This window comes from Crassostrea angulata, chromosome 6, assembly GCF_025612915.1.
Source record: "Crassostrea angulata isolate pt1a10 chromosome 6, ASM2561291v2, whole genome shotgun sequence".
Lineage (NCBI taxonomy): Eukaryota > Metazoa > Mollusca > Bivalvia > Ostreida > Ostreidae > Magallana > Magallana angulata.
This window is the reverse complement of record NC_069116.1, coordinates 61653533-61676375: the sequence shown is the minus strand read 5'-3', so window position 1 is coordinate 61676375 and position 22843 is coordinate 61653533. Positions and strand designations below refer to the sequence as shown.

General features: G+C 34.5%; 3 protein-coding genes across 5 annotated transcripts; 1 reads left to right on the top strand and 2 right to left on the bottom strand.

Moving 5' to 3' along the window:
* Nucleotides 1-3417: 3417 nt before the first annotated feature.
* Nucleotides 3418-5908, bottom strand: LOC128188915 (deubiquitinase OTUD6B-like). 2 transcript variants are annotated; one of them, XM_052860238.1, is made up of 4 exons: nucleotides 5776-5908; nucleotides 5309-5568; nucleotides 4161-4518; nucleotides 3418-3915 (listed from the first exon to the last, which is right to left on the bottom strand). In XM_052860238.1, the coding sequence occupies exons 2-4, from the start codon at nucleotides 5531-5533 to the stop codon at nucleotides 3611-3613; spliced, it is 888 nt and encodes a 295-aa protein (XP_052716198.1). In that variant the 5' UTR covers nucleotides 5534-5568; nucleotides 5776-5908; the 3' UTR covers nucleotides 3418-3610. The 2 variants fall into 2 exon arrangements, with proteins under 2 accessions (XP_052716198.1, XP_052716199.1); XM_052860239.1 differs by having other exon boundaries at nucleotides 5309-5601; nucleotides 5776-5846.
* LOC128188918 (transmembrane protein 192-like) lies at nucleotides 5909-14650 on the top strand. Its single transcript, XM_052860242.1, has 6 exons — nucleotides 5909-6080; nucleotides 6439-6585; nucleotides 9417-9648; nucleotides 9771-9905; nucleotides 9994-10099; nucleotides 14033-14650. Exons 1-6 carry the CDS (start codon nucleotides 6045-6047, stop codon nucleotides 14166-14168), a joined length of 792 nt encoding a protein of 263 aa, XP_052716202.1. The 5' UTR covers nucleotides 5909-6044; the 3' UTR covers nucleotides 14169-14650.
* A 179-nt stretch (nucleotides 14651-14829) lies between these two features.
* LOC128188916 (inositol monophosphatase 1-like) lies at nucleotides 14830-22779 on the bottom strand. 2 transcript variants are annotated; one of them, XM_052860241.1, is made up of 8 exons: nucleotides 22755-22779; nucleotides 21394-21459; nucleotides 18385-18518; nucleotides 17972-18122; nucleotides 16770-16878; nucleotides 16515-16620; nucleotides 15335-15486; nucleotides 14830-15101 (listed from the first exon to the last, which is right to left on the bottom strand). In XM_052860241.1, the coding sequence occupies exons 2-8, from the start codon at nucleotides 21454-21456 to the stop codon at nucleotides 14995-14997; spliced, it is 822 nt and encodes a 273-aa protein (XP_052716201.1). In that variant the 5' UTR covers nucleotides 21457-21459; nucleotides 22755-22779; the 3' UTR covers nucleotides 14830-14994. The 2 variants fall into 2 exon arrangements, with proteins under 2 accessions (XP_052716201.1, XP_052716200.1); XM_052860240.1 differs by having other exon boundaries at nucleotides 22691-22774.
* Nucleotides 22780-22843: the final 64 nt, after the last annotated feature.

Genomic DNA, 22843 nt, shown 5'->3' with positions numbered 1-22843 from the left:
TGACTAGTGGGTATTGTTTTTTTATACAAAAAAACACATGTCTCCCCTTCTCCCCAAGGATTGTAATATGGGGCAAATTTAAAAAGTGAAAAAGAATAAAGTCAGCTATATGTTAGATATCATCCATATATGATACAGTTTAGAAAATGAATTAACTTGAGACACAAGATTGGTCAAGGTCAAAAATTATGGAGGCGTGCACTCCTTCTCAATACCATCTACCTATGTTCCAAGTTTGAAGCCTTAATGTCAAAAGGTATCCAAGTTACCACCCAGACAAAATTTAATTATTTTTTCTTAATTTGACCTTGAGTAAAACAAGGTCAAGGTCAAATATTAATCAATAGTACACCTCAGTGTATTATAATTGTTCTTTGTGTAAAGTTTGAAGTCCTTCTGTCAAAGAATATTTAGGAGGTGAACAATGAAGTTTTTTCTAATTTGACCTTGAAATAATTTTTTTAGGTCAAGGTCAAAAATGTTGGTAAGGTTGAACTGGACTAACTACCATCTGTGTATGATACAAGTTAAAAGATTGTATGATTAAGGAGTCTTGTGTTATGGTCCGGACTATATTTTTTATAAAACGCTTGACCTTGAAGAATAGGTCAAGGTCAAAAAATTTGATGGCGTGCACTTCTTCTCAATACCATCTACCTACGTTCCAAGTTTGAAGTCTTAATGTCAAAAGGTATCCAAGTTACCACCCAGACAAAATTTAATTATTTTTTCTCAAGTTGACCTTGAGTAAAACAAGGTCAAGGTCAAATATTTATCAAAAGTACACCTCAGTGTATTTGATTGTTCTTTGTGTAAAGTTTGAAGTCCTTCTGTCAAAGAATATTTAGGAGGTGAACAATGAAGTTTTTTTCTAATTTGACCTTGAAATAAAATTTTAGGTCAAGGTCAAAAATTTTGGTAAGGTTGAACTGGACTATATACCATCTATGTATGATACAAATTAAAAGATTGTTTGATTAAGGAGTCTTGTGTTATGGTCCGGACTATATTTTTTATAAAACGCTTGACCTTGAAGAAGATAATAGGTCAAGGTCAAAAATTTTGATGGCGTGCACTTCTTCTCAATACCATCTACCTATGTTCCAAGTTTGAAGTCTTAATGTCAAAAGGTATCTAAGTTACCACCCAGACAAAACTTAATTATTTTTTCTCAAGTTGACCTTGAGTAAAACAAGGTCAAGGTCAAATATTTATCAATAATACACCTCAGTGTATTATAATTGTTCTTTGTGTAAAGTTTGAAGTCCTTCTGTCAAAGAATATTTAGGAAGTGAACAATGAAGTTTTTTCTGATTTGACCTTGAAATAAAATTTTAAGGTCAAGGTCAAAATTTTTGGTAAGGTTCAACTGGACAATATACCATCTATCTATGATACAAGTTAAAAGTTTGTATGTTTAAGGAATCTTGTGTTATAGTCCAAACTCTATTTTTTATAAAATGCTTGACCTTGAAAAAGAAAATAGGTCAAGGTCAAACATTTTGGTGGCGTGCACTCCTTCTCAATATCATCTACCTATGTTCCAAGTTTGAAGTCTTAATGTCAAAAGGTATTTAAGTTACGGCTTGGACAAATTTGGATGAAGAAGAATAAGAATAAGAAGAATAAGAAGAATAAGAAGAATAAGAAGAAGAAGAAAAAGAAAGTCGACAAAAACAATATGTCTCCCCTTTGAAAGGGGAGACATAAATATATAGAACTGTGAATATAGTCGGATGAATTACTTCCTGCAAAATGTAATGTGTCTATGCAATGCATCCAAGTGAATATGGAGATTATTTTACATTGGATGTGCTAATGCTTAAAATTATACAAGTGGATTTTGTGGGATCGAAACATGTTACATGTTATTTAAAACTTTCTATTCCTATAATGTTTTATGTTGAAAGAAAAAAAATGAATTAACCAGTGCTTCTTGAGTGAATTATTTAATTGCTAAATAATGACAGCAAATAAAAACACAGGCATTACCACAGGGCGACACCACACTTGTCTTTTCAACAAAATATATACATGTAATAGCATATTTATGTAGCTATATATTACATGGATGTTTAAGAAATTCAATGTATTAAAAAACTTTTTTTAAACCAAACAGCTAGGACTCTAAATTTCTCTCAATAAGACAATGTATGGGAAGAGAGATATATACCCCATCTATATATATTAAATACACAGATAGGATTTAAAGTGTGTGTATGTGTGTGTGCATGCGTGTATATCCTATACATTTAACGACTTATTGAGAGAAATTCACAGGCCTGTGATCCAGATTGATTAAATGTAATAGTGTACTATAAAATCTGTCGAGCAAATATTTTTGAATCCAATTTCTTTGGTTTAATATAAAGTGGTTTAATAAGCTTAACCTTTTGCATACTATTTTTCTATTTATGAAGATTCATGTAAGAGAGTTAAGACTATCTTAACTGTAAATACATGATTGTATTTAAAATATCAGATTTTTGCAAAAACGCTATATTGAAGGTGATATCATATAATCGGGCCGTACTTCTTTTATATTGAAATTTGTAAATGTTTACCAGGTGCTTTTTCTTAAATTTACAATATTATGGTAGATTCTCAGCAAACTATTTTATACTAGTATTTGCATCATCATGTCTGTTGGTTCGTTTGTAGGTTCATTTAATATTGTAGTTATTATAAACTTTACAAAAAAGGAAAAAATCTAAGGCTTCTTGTAGTCTGCTCGTAGCTCTGACCTGCGCTTATTTGTGAAAGTGAAGGTTATACAATGTAACCAATACAGGCAACTGACCTGCTGGGGTTTCTTGGATAGGCTCTAGTCTTTTGATGCTAAAGACATTCCTGTTTTAATAGTCTGCATAATGTTAATTTCTTATATGGTTAATATACCTGTAATTTGTATGGTTAATATACCTGTAATTTGTATGGTTAATATACCTGTAATTTGTACATAAACACCTGTTCAATTATAACAATAGAGCTCTCATCCTTAATAATTTATTTTTAGAATTGATGTCCAGGGTGAACATTTAAAGAAGACAATTTCCCCACCATTTAAGATAAAAAAGAATTTAAGGCAATTTTACAAAGTTATACAAACAAGTGTAAATGAAGTTCTCAAAAATTTAAATGAAGCCAACAACTGATATCTTAGGTCCTCTACCATTTCATAGCTCAATGTGAAAATTCTGTTCATAAACAGTTAACAGCAGTAAAGGTTGGCTACAGTCTACTCACTGATAAATTCCAATTCAATGAAGGTGGGGTCTACTCATGGTCAGCTGACTGTTCATTGGCTAATATCAGTAGATATGAACACACTGAATGCAATTACATGTACTTTATCCAGGGCTGTAAATTTCAGTTGAAACAGCGTCGATTTCATTTACCTGGTAAGTACTGAATATCTAAATTCATAACTTGTATTTATGATCGTAAATATCTTACATGTATTTGTCATTAAACACAATTACACTGGTGTACTACAAATGAAATAAAAAGCTCCATCTTCTAAGTCATATGGTTCTTGTAAATGTTCTATGGAGTTAACTGTTATGTTCTCTCTGACGAAAAGCAAGTCTATGTATGATAGAGCTGCAGATTACATGTCTGATTGTTCTTGTAAAAGTTCTACGGAGTTGTAATGTTCCCCCAGACCAAAAGCATGCCTGTGATAGACAACTGTCACTGGGTCACCATGACAACCCTCGCCCACAGTAATCACAGGTCCATTGCTTTGCATCACAATGATTGGTTGATTTAGAACATGTGACAAAGCTTTGATCTCCAAGTGACCTCCCCAAGTTGTTGTTTTCTCCAAATCGCAGCAGTACTTGTCAAAGTCCGACTGGGTAAACAGGTCTCCACTCTCTGTCGTCAGGAAGGGCAGGAAGTCATCAGCATTTTCTATAACAAAGTAACTCGCATGTCAATCATTCCATGAGTATACTTGATCATGCTTATTAGTATAGTGACCATTGAACATGATTTTACTATTCATCCTTGATGAAATTGAATCATGTATATATAGTTTTTTTTTAACCTTTCATTGGTAGAAAAAGAAATTCTCTATAGTGTAAAATGATGCTCAAGATTTTAAATTTACTTAGTACAATTGACCAATTCTTTACTGTGTACGCTAAATTCTTTACCTCTCATGTACTCAGCAGCCTGTTTTCTCAATTGTTTACAGTCTGTTATGGTTTTCCTGTGATTGACTTGGTGGGCTACAGCATTATACAAACAGTTTCCATCAGAAGGAATCTCAAAGATTTGTAGGCCTTGATTCTTTAACATTTCTTTTAACTTCTGAAACTCTACATTTCTGGCCCCCGACTCATTTTCAATTTCCTGCTTGGAGATTTCTTCCTGTCTTTGTCTAGCCGCCTCCTCCTTTTTATTTCGCCGTTTCTGTGCTTTTGATACTCTCTTTTGTTCCTGGGTTTGCTGTGATAATTCTTGAGGGCCCTCCAGAGTTTCAAGATTTAAATCTTTGACCTTGTCAGAGACCTGATCAAACAATGGATTTTTTGGTAAATATGGTACTTTTTTGTACAGTGGTGATTTGTATAATCTGTAGTATATTAAATCCATTGTTAACCCACTGTCATTTCATTCAGTTTGCCTTTGAGTCACAAAATAACAAAGATAATGGTGTTGCTTGGATATGTTTGAGATTATTTACAATAAGCACCAATCATTAAAGTTCATGCAATAAATACTGGGCTTCATGACCAAGTACAAAAGATAAAATAGTCACTGATGAATAAAACTATACTCTGTCCTAAGATATTCTGGATTTACATTTTGCTTAACTGCATTATATTTATAAATACCTCAGGGTTTAAACGATGTTCATTCAAAAGTATGAAAAATTTCCAAGATTTCTCAGTCGAAACGCCCCTGTTAGCTTATCAGTTTTCAATACAATGCTAAAAAATGTGATGTCTACGGGGATTTTGTATTGCAGCAAGCCCTGGTGATAACATTGTAAAATTGCGTGATGTAATCCAAGTGTATTCCGCATGGAGAAATGATGTAAATGTTCCCCATTATAAATCTCCGTATTAAAGGAATCTGTTTATGTTCCTGTAAATTTTTCCGAGTGAAAGATGATAATGTGTCAATGAAATTATCCCTTTCAGCTATTTCAATTGCACTTCTTTCACAGACAAATGTATATGTATTTTTATTAAAAATCGTCCAAATGTGCTGCATAATTATCTTGGGACCGACTATAGATGGTTGCATGCATGTGCAATGCTTCTACCGTTATATAGCTTTTTGTGAGAATGTATACCTTTTCTGGTTCTGTCAGTGAGGCCTCCTCCACTTCTCTAAGTTCCTTGTCATGTCTTTCTTTCAGATCTTTCTCTAATTGGCTTATCTGTTCCTGGACCGCCTTCTTACCCTTTTTATCCCCCTTTGAAACGGTGTGTTTCAGTTTTGTGATTTGACTCTGTAGCTCTTTCTTTTCTTCTTTGTGACGCTGAAGAAGTTCTTCTTTAGGGTCCTCACCATCCATATTTTTTACTTTTAGTCAAGCATGTCTCATTGAATCTGTTCGAATCAATCATTACCCTGACGAACTTACTATATAATGAACATGTATTCATATGAGCAACATGATAAAAATAATATATTTACTAGCTCCTTTTCAACCCAATTTATCATTGTGTCTGTAAGCAAAGATAACGATAATCTGACCCACTTTAAAATTCACAATAAAACATGCGACAATGGTGTAAAAACTCAAAAGCTACATACCGTCAGCAACATTGGGTAGCATGGTTTGATCAATGTGAAAGTAGCATTCCGAACCCGATCATATTTCCGTGAAATTTAGTGGTAGTTAAGTTTAGCTATTAGATAATAGATTTAATTGAATCATAGCATCAATTCCTTCTTGATTCAGTTTGCTTATACTTGAAAATTAAGTTCTCTTTGTAAATTTTGTAAAATTGTGATTCGGATATCCAATTTCCTCATTCAAATTTAGTCTGTTAGGTCGTGATATTTGATTTCCGATTTGAGCAATGGTCAGCTTAGGTTCGGATTCGCGACAAACTGGGGTATTTATGTCTTGTTTTGTTAAAAAAAATTTATAATGCATGTCTGCAGATATCTAACAATTTGTCGATTGATACTTGTGTTTCAATTAACTCTCTGTTTTCAATAACGGAATCAAATTGTCTAATAGGAGCAGGCTCAGCAAGCAGCAGACATTAACACTGATTTATGTAATACTAATACATTTTTGTGGGTGCACAGTCCATGACTCAATTGAGTATGAAATGTCAAAGCCAAATCGGTATTTCTCTGTAACAAGTTCCGGAAAGAACTGCTCAATGGATAACAGATCTACACGTATCTTCTGTACTTGATCTCCCCCAACATCCATTATTTTTAATCCAGCTTGTATTTTTTTAGGGTTATTTTTTCCATGACCACAGTAGTCTCCAGGACAGCGACAGAGATGAACTTCTCTCAGAAACACCCTCTCTATCCACCACTCACGATCCACCATACAGGAAAATCCACACCATTTGGGCAGCAGCTCTGGAGATAACAGTTATTGTAAGATCTTTATTATTAGACACTTCAGATGCATGTTTAATATTAACTAAATTATCGATGTATTTATGGAGCTAACATCAGGATGAGAGCAGTAATATATACAAAATATAGGACTGTCATCTGTCACAGACTCTTAAAAGCCAAAGACATTCAGATTTAAAAAAAAAAGATATACCTCTTTTCATCTTGTGAGTTGTCAGGTTGAAGGAATGGCTGAAAAAAAGTGTACAGAGATTTCTGCATTGCAGATGATATGAAAGTAACCCATTTGGAATGTTAATATTTGTGCGAGAAACATGAAAATGATAACAGATTTTCCCATGATAAATTCTGTAATAAATCTGTTTTTGATTCTGTAGATTCTCCAAGTAAAAAAGTGGCATATCCTTTCACATCTTCGCTAGCCAAGGGTTTTTTGATCTGCACCGCTTCTCACGAACCCTTGGCATATCGTTGGGAAAAGTCAGGATTTTTTTCCTGGATTTTGATTGTGGTATACTGAAACCGTTCGACCAATCAAAGAAATGCAAAACATATCGCAATGTTTTTGTACTGTTTATTTATGTGTGTCTCCAACACGCATAGCTCATAACCCTTATTTTTTCTAGTTTTTTTTTCTGTTTTAGCCTTCATGACACATGTTGCTTGCAATGGTGCAATAACATCTGTATCAAGAGAGGCATGCACTCATACATGAAGGATTTACCGCTTCCATGCAGTCTTACAACCTTTGAATGAATTTGATCTATTATATGTAAAATTTAACACTATTCCTATTTATTGAATACACTGGGCATTAAAACATTCTTTCAACTTGTCAATATCAATGTTTATGGAGCCTGCCATTACTGCACCAGTGACGTTTAAGTATGGCATCTTTCATCATTTGGCTGATTTATAAATAGGCTGGGAAATCACTTGACGAAAAAAATCCCAACTTTTGATAGCACAATATGCCAAGGGTTAGTGAGGAGCGGTGCGAATCAGAAACCCTTGGCTAGCAAGGATGATCCTTTCATGGATTACAATTGTATTCCTATGACCAGTCAGGGACGAGACTAAATTTCATCATTTCATCATGATACCGATTTTTAGCAATGACTGAAGTTCATCATTTTCATGACTGTTTGAAGTTTATTTTTAAATATAGTGACTTCTAAAAATAAATATGACTATTTCATCATTTTCCATCAGATTGGTAAGTCTGGGCACACTTAATTATTCACCTAGCGCTTCATTTACCTACGTTCATTATGAACGCAGGAGAGCTGCTGCTCCTCTATGTGAAGAAGTACATGTATTTTCGAACATCTAGTTTACATCTCTGTTTTACAACTTTCATACTATGTCCCCTGGTATGTTTATTCAAGGTAAACATTCTTTCTGTTGTTCTTTCATCATAGATTTCAGCTAATATTTTATATGATTCTAATCCATCATATCTCCATGCAAGCGTCTTAATTTAAGTGTTGGTAATTTCAGTATTTCCAGTCTTTCCTGATAACTTTTCTCTGACAGGTGTTGTAGCATTTACCTATCTCTTTTTTGTATGTTCTCAATAGTATCAATGTCTTTACATTTATAAGGGTTCCATACACTGTTAGCATAATCTAGATGAGGTCACTGTCACACCAATGCCTTGATTAATAAACAGAATGATTTATAATCTAGTGAGCAGAATGTCCAATGGATAATGCCAACTATTTGATATGCCATCTTAATCTGTGCTTGTACATGCTTGTCAAACAATAAGTGACTATTGATGTCGACCCTAATATCCTTTTCCGATTCCACTACTTCTAGAATTGTTGTAGTTCCATCATACTTCTTCATGGTGTATCTGTAGTTGTCTTTTTCTAGAATTGTTGTTGTTCCATGGTGTACTTATAGCTGTCACTCTCTTGTCCTTACGTTTGTCTGGGTGGAATCGTAACATCTATTCAACATTCCAGTCAAAGTGGTTGTTCAAGTCATGTTGTAAAGTTTCAACGTTATCTTCAGTCCTAATGTCACTAAACAGTTTGGTGTCATTGGTGAAACATAACACTTCTGATAGGATGCATTCAAGTAAATTATGATAAATTTGACAAACAGAATTAGACCTAGGATGGAGCCCTGTGGAATCCCACTGGTGACTGTGCCATTTCAAGTAATTTCCATGAATGTTTTACTATATAACTAAAATAAGTCTGAAAACCTACAAGAAACTTAAAATTGCAAATCTCTTCAGGTGAAAATATATTTATTCTCCTAAAACTACTTTTTACAATCATTATTTAAGAATGATTTTTTTAACTAATGAATAATCATATCAAAAATCAACGAGTATTAGGTCTAGTCCGAGTGTCCCAGTTGTGGTTTCCATCACATTTTGGTGATTTTTTAAAATTAACATTGAACTGCAACATAGATACCAGTGAAAGTACGTGTATTCCTGAAGTATAACTGTTAATGTTCATACAAAACAATAAAGTTTGATTATAGATGTACCACAATGTTTGGGGTTTGAATGGGCAAGTTATAATTACGGGTCTGTTAGCAATTGGGTCCGAATCAATTTGGGTATGACTTGACGGTATATAACTTGGAAACAGAAATATGATGAACACAAGTCATATTTACATAAAATTTAATAAATAATAAAGTTGTGTACATTATGTATTATATTTATAGTTAGTAGAACTGACAATAACCAGTTATATGTCAATAAGATGGATTTTAGTCTTACCCATTAAGTAAGTTACAGCTAGACATTGTTGTTCAGATTAGCAATATTTCTTATTGGCATCTAAATTTTTATGTCATTATGTACTAATATTCTTTTATATCAGATTGTAGTAGAGATCTGTGTCTTCGTGATTCCGTTGGGAGGAGTTTGTAAGGCTTCTGTCTGCTCCAACTTCTCTGTCCTGTGTTACATGCATGGAGGACTGTGGGTAGTGATGCTCATGTTTGACTTCTTCTATCGGATACAACACAACAAGAACAGGAAGCTGGGGTACCTAGAGTTTTACAGGAGAACACGCTACATAAGACGAGTGCCCCTGCTGGTCAGCTCAGGAGGTTCAGTAGTACAGCCATTCATGACTTCTCTCAATTACAGGATAATCTTTTATTTTTGTCTTGCTTAAAACTAGTGAGTCTTGTTTGCAAAAATAGTTATGCATTGTTTATTGTGCTTCCAGCCAATGTGTTGCTAGTGATTGTCCTGACTCTTCACTATGATAATGTCATCCACGAGAAGGACCTTGGACTTGTCCTTCAGGTCGGAATTTCCATGGAGATGGCAGCCATACTGTTGTTTCTGATATGGTACTTAGGTAGGTATTCTACACACTCTTTAAAATTACTCAGATACTAGTAACTACTTTTCATAAAGTCATTAAAATTGGTTGATGTTGATTTCAGTGATGTCCGTAAACTTCAATAACAGTCAGGTTGGACCAGATGTGGCAAGGGAGGACCTAATGAACAGTTTTATGCAGACTAGTGTGTCCTCAGAAATAGGTTTCAAGTATGTACCTAATTAATGTGTCCTAAGAGATGGGTTTCAAGTATGTACTAATGTGTCCTAAGAGATGGGTTTCAAGTATGTACCTAATTAATGTGTCCTCAGAGATAGGTTTCAAGTATGTACCTAACCAATGTGTCCTAATAGATAGGTTTCATGTATATATGTACCTAATTAATGTGTCCTCAGAGATAGGTTTCAAGTATATATGTACCTAATTAATGTGTCCTCAGAGATAGGTTTCAAGTATGAACCTAATTAATGTGTCCTCAGAGATAGGTTTCAAGTATGTACCTAACTAATGTGTCCTAATAGATAGGTTTCAAGTATATATGTACCTTATTAATGTGTCCTCAGAGAAAGGTTTCAAATATGAACCTAATTAATGTGTCCTCAGAGATGGGTTTCAAGTATGTACCAAATAAATGTGTCCTCAGAGATAGGTTTCAAGTATGTACCTAACTAATGTGTCCTAATAGATAGGTTTCAAGTATATATTATATGTACCTAATTAATGTGTCCTAATAGATAGGTTTCAAATATATATGTACCTAATTAATGTGTCCTCAGAGATGGGTTTCAAGTATGTACCTAATTAATGTGTCCTAAGAGATAGGTTTCAAGTATTTACCTAATTAATCTGTCCTAAGAGATGGGTTTCAAGTATGTACCTAATAAATGTGTCCTCAGAGATAGGTTTCAAGTATGTACCTAACCAATGTGTCCTAATAGATAGGTTTCAAGTATATATGTACCTAATTAATGTGACCTCAGAGATAGGTTTCAAGTATGTACCTAATTAATGTGTCCTCAGAGATAGGTTTCAAGTATGTACCTAACTAATGTGTCCTAATAGATAGGTTTCAAGTATATATGTACCTAATTAATGTGTCCTCAGAGATAGGTTTCAAGTATGAACCTAATTAATGTGTCCTCAGAGATGGGTTTCAAGTATGTACCAAATAAATGTGTCCTCAGAGATAGGTTTCAAGTATGTACCTAACTAATGTGTCCTAATAGATAGGTTTCAAGTATATATGTACCTAATTAATGTGTCCTCAGAGATAGGTTTCAAGTATGAACCTAATTAATGTGTCCTCAGAGATGGGTTTCAAGTATGTACCAAATAAATGTGTCCTCAGAGATAGGTTTCAAGTATGTACCTAACTAATGTGTCCTAATAGATAGGTTTCAAGTATATATCATATGTACCTAATTAATGTGTCCTAATAGATAGGTTTCAAATATATATGTACCTAATTAATGTGTCCTCAGAGACGGGTTTCAAGTATGTACCTAATTAATGTGTCCTAAGAGATAGGTTTCAAGGATTTACCTAATTAATCTGTCCTAAGAGATGGGTTTCAAGTATGTACCATATAAATGTGTCCTCAGAGATGGGTTTCAAGTATGTACCTAATTAATGTGTCCTCAAAGATAGGTTTCAAGTATGTACCTAATTAATGTGTCCTAAGAGATATGTGTCAAGTAAATACTTAATTAATGTGTTCTCAGAGATAGGTTTCAGGTACTTACCTAATTAATGTGTCCTAAGAGATAGGTTTCAAGTATTACATAATTAATGTGTCTTAATAGATGGGTTTCAAGTATGAACTAATGTGTCGTCAAGAGATGGGTTTCAAGTATGTACCTAATTAATGTGTCCTCAGAGATAGGTTTCAAGTATGTACCTAACCAATGTGTCCTAATAGATAGGTTTCAAGTATATATGTACCTAATTAATGTGTCCTCAGAGATAGGTTTCAAGTATATATGTACCTAATTAATGTGTCCCCAGAGATAGGTTTCAAGTATGAACCTAATGTGTCCTCAGAGATAGGTTTCAAGTATGTACCTAACTAATGTGTCCTAATAGATAGGTTTCAAGTATATATGTACCTAATTAATGTGTCCTCAGAGATGGGTTTCAAGTATGTACCATATAAATGTGTCCTCAGAGATGGGTTTCAAGTATGTACCTAACTAATGTGTCCTAAGAGATTGGTTTCAAGAATGTATCTAATTAATGTTTCCTCAGAGATAGGTTTCAAGTATGTACCTAACCAATGTGTCCTAATAGATAGGTTTCAAGTATATATGTACCTAATTAATGTGTCCTCAGAGATAGGTTTCAAGTATATATGTACCTAATTAATGTGTCCTCAGAGATAGGTTTCAAGTATGTACCTAACTAATGTGTCCTCAGAGATAGGTTTCAAGTATGTACCTAATTAATGTGTCCTCAGAGATAGGTTTCAAGTATGTACCTAACTAATGTGTCCTAATAGATAGGTTTCAAGTATATATGTACCTAATTAATGTGTCCTAATAGATAGGTTTCAAATATATATGTACCTAATTAATGTGTCCTCAGACATTGGTTTCAAGTATGTACCTAATTAATGTGTCCTAAGAGATAGGTTTCAAGTATTTACCTAATTAATCTGTCCTAAGAGATGGGTTTCAAGTATGTACCTAATAAATGTGTCCTCAGAGATGGGTTTCAAGTATGTACCTATTTAATGTGTCCTAAGAGATAGGTTTCAAGTATTTACCTAATTAATCTGTCCTAAGAGATGGGTTTCAAGTATGTACCTAATAAATGTGTCCTCAGAGATAGGTTTCAAGTATGTACCTAACCAATGTGTCCTAATAGATAGGTTTCAAGTATATATGTACCTAATTAATGTGACCTCAGAGATAGGTTTCAAGTATGTACCTAATTAATGTGTCCTCAGAGATAGGTTTCAAGTATGTACCTAACTAATGTGTCCTAATAGATAGGTTTCAAGTATGTACCTAACTAATGTGTCCTAATAGATAGGTTTCAAGTATATATTATATGTACCTAATTAATGTGTCCTAATAGATAGGTTTCAAATATATATGTACCTAATTAATGTGTCCTCAGAGATGGGTTCCAAGTATGTACCTAATTAATGTGTCCTAAGAGATAGGTTTCAAGTATTTACCTAATTAATCTGTCCTAAGAGATGGGTTTCAAGTATGTACCTTATAAATGTGTCCTCAGAGATGGGTTTCAAGTATATACCTAATTAATGTGTCCTAAGAGATAGGTTTCAAGTATGAACCTAATTAATATGTCCTCAGAGATAGGTTTCAAGTATGTACCTAATTAATGTGTCCTAAGAGATATGTCTCAAGTAAATACTTAATTAATGTGTTCTCAGAGATAGGTTTCAGGTACTTACCTAATTAATGTGTCCTAAGAGATAGGTTTCAAGTATTACCTAATTAATGTGTCTTAATAGATGGGTTTCAAGTATGAACTAATGTGTCGTCAAGAGATGGGTTTCAAGTATGTACCTAATTAATGTGTCCTAAGAGATGGGTTTCAAGTATGTACCCAATTAATGTGTCCTAATAGATGGGTTTCAAGTATGAACTAATGTGTCCTCAAGAGATAGGTTTCAAGTATGTACTTAATTAATGTGTCCTAAGAAATAGATTTCAAGCATTCTTAATTAATGGGTCTTCAGAAATAGGTTTCTTCAAGTATGTACCTTATTGATGTGTCCTGAGAGATAGGTTTCGTACATTTTTTTGCTTGTTACATGTGTTGAAAAACCCACAGAGTTATAAACCGTAACAAAGATGGTAAAGTCAAAAGGTTTAAATAATTTTTTATCTTGATATCATATTTGTTTCATGCTGTGTTAGAAGAGAAAATTGAAAATTCAGCTTGCATTTAATTGTTTTAATTGATGGTTTTTGCAGTTGAAATGGCTCCTCCATTAATTTACATACAAGGCAGGATGTTAAAAAATAGAATTATTAGCAATGAATAATAATTTATATAAACTGCAATAGTTTTTGTCAACTAATTTTCTTAACACGTTACTCAATTTGTTTGTAAACACCCATCTTTCAAAAAAGTAGTTCAATGCTTAATATCCATTATTATTCTCTGTGAAGGGATGATAGTTACTCAGACCAAGTTCTGGAGAGACAGGCGGACATGATCCGGTACCTGAAACAGCACAACGTTCAGCTGGGGAAACGTCTGCTGGCCCTCACTGAAGAGAACAGCATGCTGAAAGCCAATCGCTGAGCCGGACACAAAAACACTGAGCCAATCAGAAGGAATCTTCCATACCAGGGGACTGTGCAATGTGATACTTCTTGGTCAATGCAGTAGCACTAATTGAATGAGTGAACCATGCTTACATTATATACATGTATCAATGTGCTAAGACTCTTGTGTTGTATTATCATATATTGCCTTCGAACCGTTTTATTGGAACCAAGCATTTATTGTATAGTGTGTTGTTATGTAGGCATCAGTATTACATCATTGTCAATCATAAGTCCTGGCTGTCTGTTTATTGAATGGACTTGATTTACACCTCTGTCCATTACATGCACCTAATAGAACTGATTTCTCAACGATTCATACTTCTTTGCACTGGTAAGCTTTACGCCTGTGTGACACTCAGACAATTGTGTTTTTCAACTTGTATGATTTATTTATTGATAATTAGAAGTTGTAACACCATAACAATTTCTCTCCAATAAAACACATAGAAAAATCAAGTTTCATAAAATCTGTAATTTGTTTAATACATGATTTTAACTTTGCCAGTTATGACTGATAAACTATGCTGCTTCCGAGAGGCGAGAGAAAATAGTAGTACCATACATTTATATATGGCAGTATATAGCAGATTACGGTACATGTAATATATCCACGAACTTAAAGAAATCAAAATATATTGAAATTGAATCATAGATTGAATTTTATTACAATCTGTGATACATAAATATATAAATGACACAATAAAAACATGGCCTGAAAAAATCCTATAGTAATGACCACCTGAAATAAATACATAGACATGTTCAACATGTAGAGATCTATAATTGAGGTTTTGTGTATTTCAATCTCGCTCAAATTCAATGTGGTTAAGAAGAGGAGATAACTGGTCAGCAATCTCTTGATTGCAGGCACCCATGACTCGTCTGCTTAAGAAATCTACTTCTCCCCCTGAAAAAAAACAAAATCTCAGTGTTATAAAGCTCATCTTAAGGATATATGTTAGGTAACACAGCATTGGAACAGATGCATCTCACATTGTCAGAACAAAACCTGTACAATCATAAAGTGAGTAAAACATAAATATGTCTACCTGGCATGCATGAATGAATCAGAGACAGAAAGTGAACTATTTGTTAGGTATAATAACAAACTACCTGTTGGGTATGACATTAACAAACTACCTGCTGGGTCCAGAAGCAGTCCCCCAGCTTCTGTGAATATAATCCCTGCTGCAGCAAAGTCCCAGATGTGAATCCCATACTCATAGTAGGCTTCCCCGCTTCCAGACGCCACCATGCAGAGATTCACTGCCGCTGACCCAATCATCCTGACCCTGAAGCCAGTCAAAACAATCTTATATCTACCACATACATGAACCACAGGCATCTGACATTTTATTAATATCTCATGATTAAAGAAAAAACCCTTTGCCTAATATTAGGGGTCATATATTTTTATTAGAACAAAATATATTACATCAGGTGCCTGTGACATGTACATTAAATATTGTTCACTCAGCACAAGCTTCTATCTGCCACAGACATAATTCAATCATACATCTTCTACAGAAATCATTCAGTCAACACAAGCCCATATCTTCTACAGAAATCATTTAGTCAACACAAGCTCATATCTACCACAGAAATCAGTCGATCAACACAAGCTCATATCTACCACAGAAATCATTCAGTCAACATAAGCCCATATCTACCACAGAAATCATTCAGTCAACACAAGCCCATATCTACCACAGAAATCATTTAGTCAACACAAGCCCATATCTACCACAGAAATCATTCAGTCAACACAAGCTCATATCTACCACAGAAATCATTCAGTCAACACAAGCTCATATCATTTTAAGTGATCATCAAAAGATCAAAAGATACAGTCTGGTGAAAGAAAACATGTATATAGATATATATAAAGATATTATTATATTTATTACTACCGGTATTTATTATATAGATATAATTTAGATATTTTTTACGAATTTGTTATACGGATATAACAAATTACGGATATAACAAAGTAATTCCACTGGTCCCTGGGACTTCCCTATAACCGAGTTTTACTGTATTAGAAAGGAAGAATCAGACACAAGGCCATTTCACTGATACCAAGTTGTACATTCCATTTACATATCATTAACCTACTTCAGTGAAAACTTGAACTTTAATTATTTTTATTGCCTTTGCCCTCTAAAAATTGAAATCCAATTATAATATTTTATTCAGCTAATAATCCAATAGCCTCAGCATCCCATGTTTTTAGTTAAAGCATCTTTTTGTAAAACTAGGACAACCTGAGAAATGTCCCGACCTCCCACATGCCAGTTGTTTAATCCTACAGACAGCTTACCCATGGGATGCCTCCACCACTCGATGAACATTGGACATTTTGGTGGCCAATATTTGCGGATCTCTTGAGTTCCCAGCTTCTGTGATAACCACTGATTTCTTCAACTCTTAACAAAACAAAACAAACGTAATAGTGCAACATCATTGAATTAACTCAGTAATATGATTTTGTTGTAATGATTATATCATTAAATAAAGTTTACATACTATTGTTTCTGTTTATGGTAGAGATAGTATCAGAATGTAAATAACTAACCTTTTACCTTGGACACTGTTATTTTTTGGTCATTACAATAAGCACCGCTCCCTTTGCTGGCTGAGTAAGTCTGTCCTGTAATGGGTAGATGAACAACACCAACAACAATCTGTAAAATAACAAACACAACAATCTGTAAAATAACAAACACAACAATCTGTAAAATAACAAACACAACAATCTGTAAAATAACAAACACAACAATCTGTAAAATAACAAACACAACAATCTGTAAAACACCTACAACAATCAGTAAACAGTAAAGTACAGTCTAATCCGGCGGAGGGTGGTTCTGCAACACCCACAACAATCTGTAAATATAACATCCACAACAATCTACACTGTCACATGTAGATGAACAACACCCACAACAATCTGTAAATATAACACCCACAACAATCTACACTGTCACATGTAGATGAACAACACCCACAATAATCTGTAAATATAACACCCAAAACAATCTACACTGTTACATGTAGATGAACAACACCCACAACAATCTGTAAATATAACACCCACAACAATCTACACTGTCACATGTAGATGAACAACACATAAATAATATCACAAGACAAAGTTAATCAAAGTACTGAAGTACTGAAAGCCAGGCTCTTTTGGTGTGTTTTTATGCATATTGTGTAGTAAAGGCTGAAAATCTCTCTCTCTCTCTCTCTCTCTCTCTCTCTCTCTCTCTCTCTCTCTCTTTCTCTCTCTCTCTTTCTCTCTCTCTCTCTCTCATGCTTTTAATGTCGGCAAAGCATCAGAGAGCGACCAAAGTTTGTAAGCGGCTATAAACAAAAATATGTTTGTCTAGTAGAAAAAAGTTCAACATTTGCTGCCTTAAATTTTGCAACAAGCGTTATATATTCAATCCCCATTTCTTCAACGCGCAGCAAAGTAGTTCATGGAAATTCATGCACATTGTATGTGTCCAAAATGCATAGTCTTGCGGAAGCTTTAACTTTGACACTGTTTGGCTTTTTGTTTACTTTTGAAGTTGTGCTATTTAAAGTGACATTGGTGATTTGCCTGCCTACAGCCAGGGTAAAACCGGCTAAAAACCATTTAATTACAAAGGCTACAGTGAGAATCTTTTTTTTCACCAAAGATGCTGGCCAGGGGACATAACTTTTGAAAAGTGTGGATTCAACTTTTTGAAGCCAGATAAATACAATCATTTAAGTTTGCACTTATTTAACCTGTTTGTTAATGGAGAGGCCGATACAGACACACGTCTGAGGAATGCTGTGGACAAAGTTGGCTGTTCCATCGATTGGATCAATAATCCATGTAGGGGCGTCTGTCCATTCAACTTTCTTCCCTTCTGCTGTTGATTCCTCACCAATAAACCTGGTAAAAACAACGACTCAGTACTACAAACAGTGACAGGCTTATTGGAAACTAGGTGTAGTGGAAGATGCATCAATGTCTACATAGTCACACACAACAAGTGATGGCTTAACTCAGCATAATTGTGCACTTGTTGTTGAGATGGATATATATCGTACATTTTCTGAGCTCTACTAGAAAGGCCTGAGATATTGATACATGTGTATACAGTTACCGATGGATTGAGCATATTGCTGAGATTGAAATGTATCAATACACTTACCGATGAGTTGGGTACTTTTCTTGCAGTAAGGATATGATTAACTTCTCAACAGCCTGGTCAGTTTCTGTGACGATATCAGCGTAGGACTCCTTAGTTTTCTGGTCTTTCTCTTTATAAAATGCATCCTTAACAACCTATTGATAAAAAATATTACTATTCACTCTTGTAGACAAAGGATGATGAGAACAAGTGTGCCAGCAAGAACTTTGGAGATATAATAATCACCTTTATGTTCTGTTTCAATACCTCCCACACTGGGAGTAAAAATTACTTATCTCTGACACAAGGAGTGTTTTGAATTAATATCTCTTAATTATCTCTGACACAGGGAATCTGTTGACATAGTATCTCTTTACCTATCTCTATCACAGGGAGTGTGTTGACATTGTATTTATTTACTTATCTCTGACATAATTTCTCACACAGAGAGAGTGTCGGCAAAACTGTCTCCTTATTTTATTCTGACACAGGGAGTGTTTTGACATAATTTCTTTACTTATCTCTGACACAATAAAAGGTCTTGACATAAATGTCTGACACTTATCTGACACATGGAGGGTCTTGACATAAATGTCTCTTTACTTATCTGACACATGGAGGGTCTTGACATAAATGTCTCTATACTTATTTGACAGAGTAGTGTGTTGACATTAATATCTCTTAACATATCTGTGACACAGGAAGTGACCAAAATAAATATCTCTTTACTAATATCTGACTCAGGGGTACCTAATATAAATGTCTCTTTACTGTCTCTACACAGAATGAGTGTTTTGCACCTATGACAGAAGATGTTACAGTATATCGTTACTTACCTATGACAGAGGGTGTATCTCTTTACTTACCTATGACAGAGGGTGTATATCTTTACTTACCTATGACAGAGGGTGTATCTCTTTACTTACCAATGACAGAGGGTGTATCTCTTTACTTACCTATGACAGAGGGTGTATCTCTTTATTTACCTTAGACAGAGGATGTATTTCTTTATTTACCAATGACAGAGGGTGTATCTCTTTACTTACCAATGACAGAGGGTGTATCTCTTTACTTACCTATGACAGAGGGTGTATCTCTTTACTTACCTTAGACAGAGGATGTATTTCTTTAATTACCAATGACAGAGGGTGTATCTCTTTACTTACCTATGACAGAGGGTGTATCTCTTTACATACCTATGACAGAGGGTGTATCTCTTTACTTACCTATGACAGAGGGTGTATCTCTTTACTTACCTATGACAGAGGGTGTATCTCTTTACTTACCTATGACAGAGGGTGTATCTGTTTACCTTAGACAGAGGGTGTATCTCTTTACTTACCTATGTAATTGGTTGTATCTCTTTACTTACCTATGACAGAGGGTGTATCTGTTTACTTACCTATGACAGAGGGTGTATCTGTTTACTTACCTATGACAGAGGGTGTATATCTTTACTTACCTATGACAGAGGGTGTATATCTTTACTTACCTATGACAGAGGATGTATGTCTTTACTTACCTATGACAGAGGGTGTATCTCTTTACTTACCTATGACAGAGTGTGTATCTCTTTACATACCTATGACAGAGGGTGTATCTCTTTACTTACCTATGACAGAGGGTGTATCTCTTTACTTACCTATGACAGAGGGTGTATCTCTTTACTTACCTATGACAGAGGGTGTATCTGTTTACCTTAGACAGAGGGTGTATCTCTTTACTTACCTATGTAATTGGTTGTATCTCTTTACTTACCTATGACAGAGGGTGTATCTGTTTACTTACCTATGACAGAGGGTGTATCTGTTTACTTACCTATGACAGAGGGTGTATATCTTTACTTACCTATGACAGAGGGTGTATATCTTTACTTACCTATGACAGAGGATGTATGTCTTTACTTACCTATGACAGAGGGTGTATCTCTTTACTTACCTATGACAGAGGGTGTATCTCTTTACTTACCTTAGACAGAGGATGTATTTCTTTAATTACCAATGACAGAGGGTGTATCTCTTTACTTACCTATGACAGAGGGTGTATCTCTTTACATACCTATGACAGAGGGTGTATCTCTTTACTTACCTATGACAGAGGGTGTATCTCTTTACTTACCTATGACAGAGGGTGTATCTCTTTACTTACCTATGACAGAGGGTGTATCTGTTTACCTTAGACAGAGGGTGTATCTCTTTACTTACCTATGTAATTGGTTGTATCTCTTTACTTACCTATGACAGAGGGTGTATCTGTTTACTTACCTATGACAGAGGGTGTATCTGTTTACTTACCTATGACAGAGGGTGTATATCTTTACTTACCTATGACAGAGGGTGTATATCTTTACTTACCTATGACAGAGGATGTATGTCTTTACTTACCTATGACAGAGGGTGTATCTCTTTACTTACCTATGACAGAGTGTGTATCTCTTAACTTACCTTAGACAGAGGATGTATTTCTTTATTTACTAATGACAGAGGATGTGTCTATTTACCTATGACAGAGGATTTATATTTTTATTTACCTATGTCAGAGTATCTCTTTACTTACCTTAGACAGAGGATGTGTCTATTTACCAATGACAGAGGATTTATATTTTTATTTACCTATGTCAGAGTATCTCTTTACTTACCTATGACAGAGGGTGTATCTCTATATTTACCTATGTCAGAGTGTGTATCTCTTTACTTACCTTAGACAGAGGATGTATTTCTTTATTTACCAATGACAGAGGATGTGTCTATTTACCTATGACAGAGGATTTATATTTTTATTTACCTATGTCAGAGTATCTCTTTACTTACCTTAGACAGAGGATGTATGTCTTTATTTACCAATGACAGAGGATGTGTCTATTTACCTTAGACAGAGGATGTATTTCTATATTTACCTATGACAGAGGATGTGTCTATTTACCTTAGACAGAGGATGTGTCTATTTACCTATGACAGAGGATGTGTCTATTTACCTATGACAGAGGATTTATATTTTTATTTACCTATGTCAGAGTATCTCTTTACTTACCTCTCCTGCTTTTACAGCCACCTGCAGTGCTGTGTTCAGGTATTCAGATAATGGGATGTCCATTTACTGTAATATATTTTTATCAAGTATGTAAGTTAGTAAGTAATAAATTTACCAAAAGATGCCAAATTATATCTTGGCATCTTTACCAGTACACAACATATACCAAACACATTTCCTTTCTTAATACTGGTAACTTACAAAGTGATCTGATTTTCCAGATCACCTCAATATGGACTTCTGAATGCATAACACCCCTCTTTAAATCTGCTGATGTGATACACATGCAATAAATAACTTTTGTGTTTTAAGGGTGTTTTAGAACCATGAACATGATCCAAAGAGCTAGTTTACATCTTGTTGCTGGGCATGGATTAGTTCATCCAATCAAACTTGATGCTTGCGCCATCTCAATTAATCTAATGATCCACACCTGACATTTTAATGAGATGTTCCCAATCCGACCCTTTGGATCAAGTTACAATTATGGTAACAAACATTTTATATTCATATCATGCATTTACTTCTAGGTAAATCCGACGCGAAGCGGAGGTTGACAATAGTTTTCGAGGGGTATCAATTCAACTTTTGACCTCCTAAAAAGGCACTATTTATTTTATTATACTGAATGTCTTAATTTTAAAAAGAAAACTTAACTGCATGAAAGTATAATGAAATTAATTGTAGCTGGTCTAATTCTAATGTTTTTATGATTATAATGGACTTGTTTAAAATTGATAGAATTCTTGCTATTCCCTAAAGAAATTAAATGATCACTAACATGAACTCAATTTAAGTGATTATGTGGTGATAAACAAAATACAAATGTAAAATACATGTGAAAAGGGCTCAGATTCAAAGTGTCAAATTTAATCTGATGATCTGCGCCTGGAGGCTGGAAGTTAAATGTGATCCTGCTCTTACAAACTGCAAGAATCAACATAGGAGCTTTTGATGGCTTAGCTTTCTGGTCCTAGAAAGGCTTTATTATAAAGGTTGCCATTGACTCGGGGGGGGGGGGGGGGGGTCGGAAGGGAGGGATCAAGGTTACCACAAACACCCTGCCAAAATCATATATGGCATTGCACATTACACTCAGGCTAGCTATGCAGTAACCCGAATAATACATGAATGCCCACGAATAATAAGCCACTAGATGTGTCAATGATGGATCAGCTGATTAACAATTATCAGTTTGTCATTTTACCCCCTGGTCAAACACTGACATAAAGACTGGCTAAAAAAATAAAAGATGCTATGAAAAGGCACGTACATAACAAGACATCTGTGAACTTACCAACGATGATGAGGCTTAACAAATAGGCACGTTTACCGGTCTATAGATAGAATATACAAGTTACCTCTCTTTCCGAAAGCTCTTCTGAAAAGAAGATAAAAAGTTGAATATCAAATCGAATGTATTTTCCTTTTCTTTTTACATTAAATAATT

What these genes read in the sequence shown, in the direction of transcription:
- LOC128188915 (XM_052860238.1), bottom strand. Translation starts at nt 5,533, where the DNA reads ATGGATGGTGAGGACCCTAAAGAAGAACTTCTTCAGCGTCACAAAGAA. An exon ending in CACTGACAGAACCAGAAAAG is followed by an intron (nt 4,519 to 5,308) that starts GTATACATTCTC and finishes TTGTTTGATCAG; the next exon opens with GTCTCTGACAAGGTCAAAGA. An exon ending in GGCTGCTGAGTACATGAGAG is followed by an intron (nt 3,916 to 4,160) that starts GTAAAGAATTTA and finishes ACTTTGTTATAG; the next exon opens with AAAATGCTGATGACTTCCTG.
- LOC128188916 (XM_052860241.1), bottom strand. Translation starts at nt 21,456, where the DNA reads ATGGACATCCCATTATCTGAATACCTGAACACAGCACTGCAGGTGGCT. An exon ending in GAAAAGTACCCAACTCATCG is followed by an intron (nt 18,123 to 18,384) that starts GTAAGTGTATTG and finishes TGTTTTTACCAG; the next exon opens with GTTTATTGGTGAGGAATCAA. An exon ending in AACAGTGTCCAAGGTAAAAG is followed by an intron (nt 16,621 to 16,769) that starts GTTAGTTATTTA and finishes TGTTTTGTTAAG; the next exon opens with AGTTGAAGAAATCAGTGGTT.
- LOC128188918 (XM_052860242.1), top strand. Translation starts at nt 6,045, where the DNA reads ATGGTCAGCTTAGGTTCGGATTCGCGACAAACTGGG. An exon ending in GTTTCTGATATGGTACTTAG is followed by an intron (nt 9,906 to 9,993) that starts GTAGGTATTCTA and finishes TGTTGATTTCAG; the next exon opens with TGATGTCCGTAAACTTCAAT. An exon ending in TCCTCAGAAATAGGTTTCAA is followed by an intron (nt 10,100 to 14,032) that starts GTATGTACCTAA and finishes TTCTCTGTGAAG; the next exon opens with GGATGATAGTTACTCAGACC.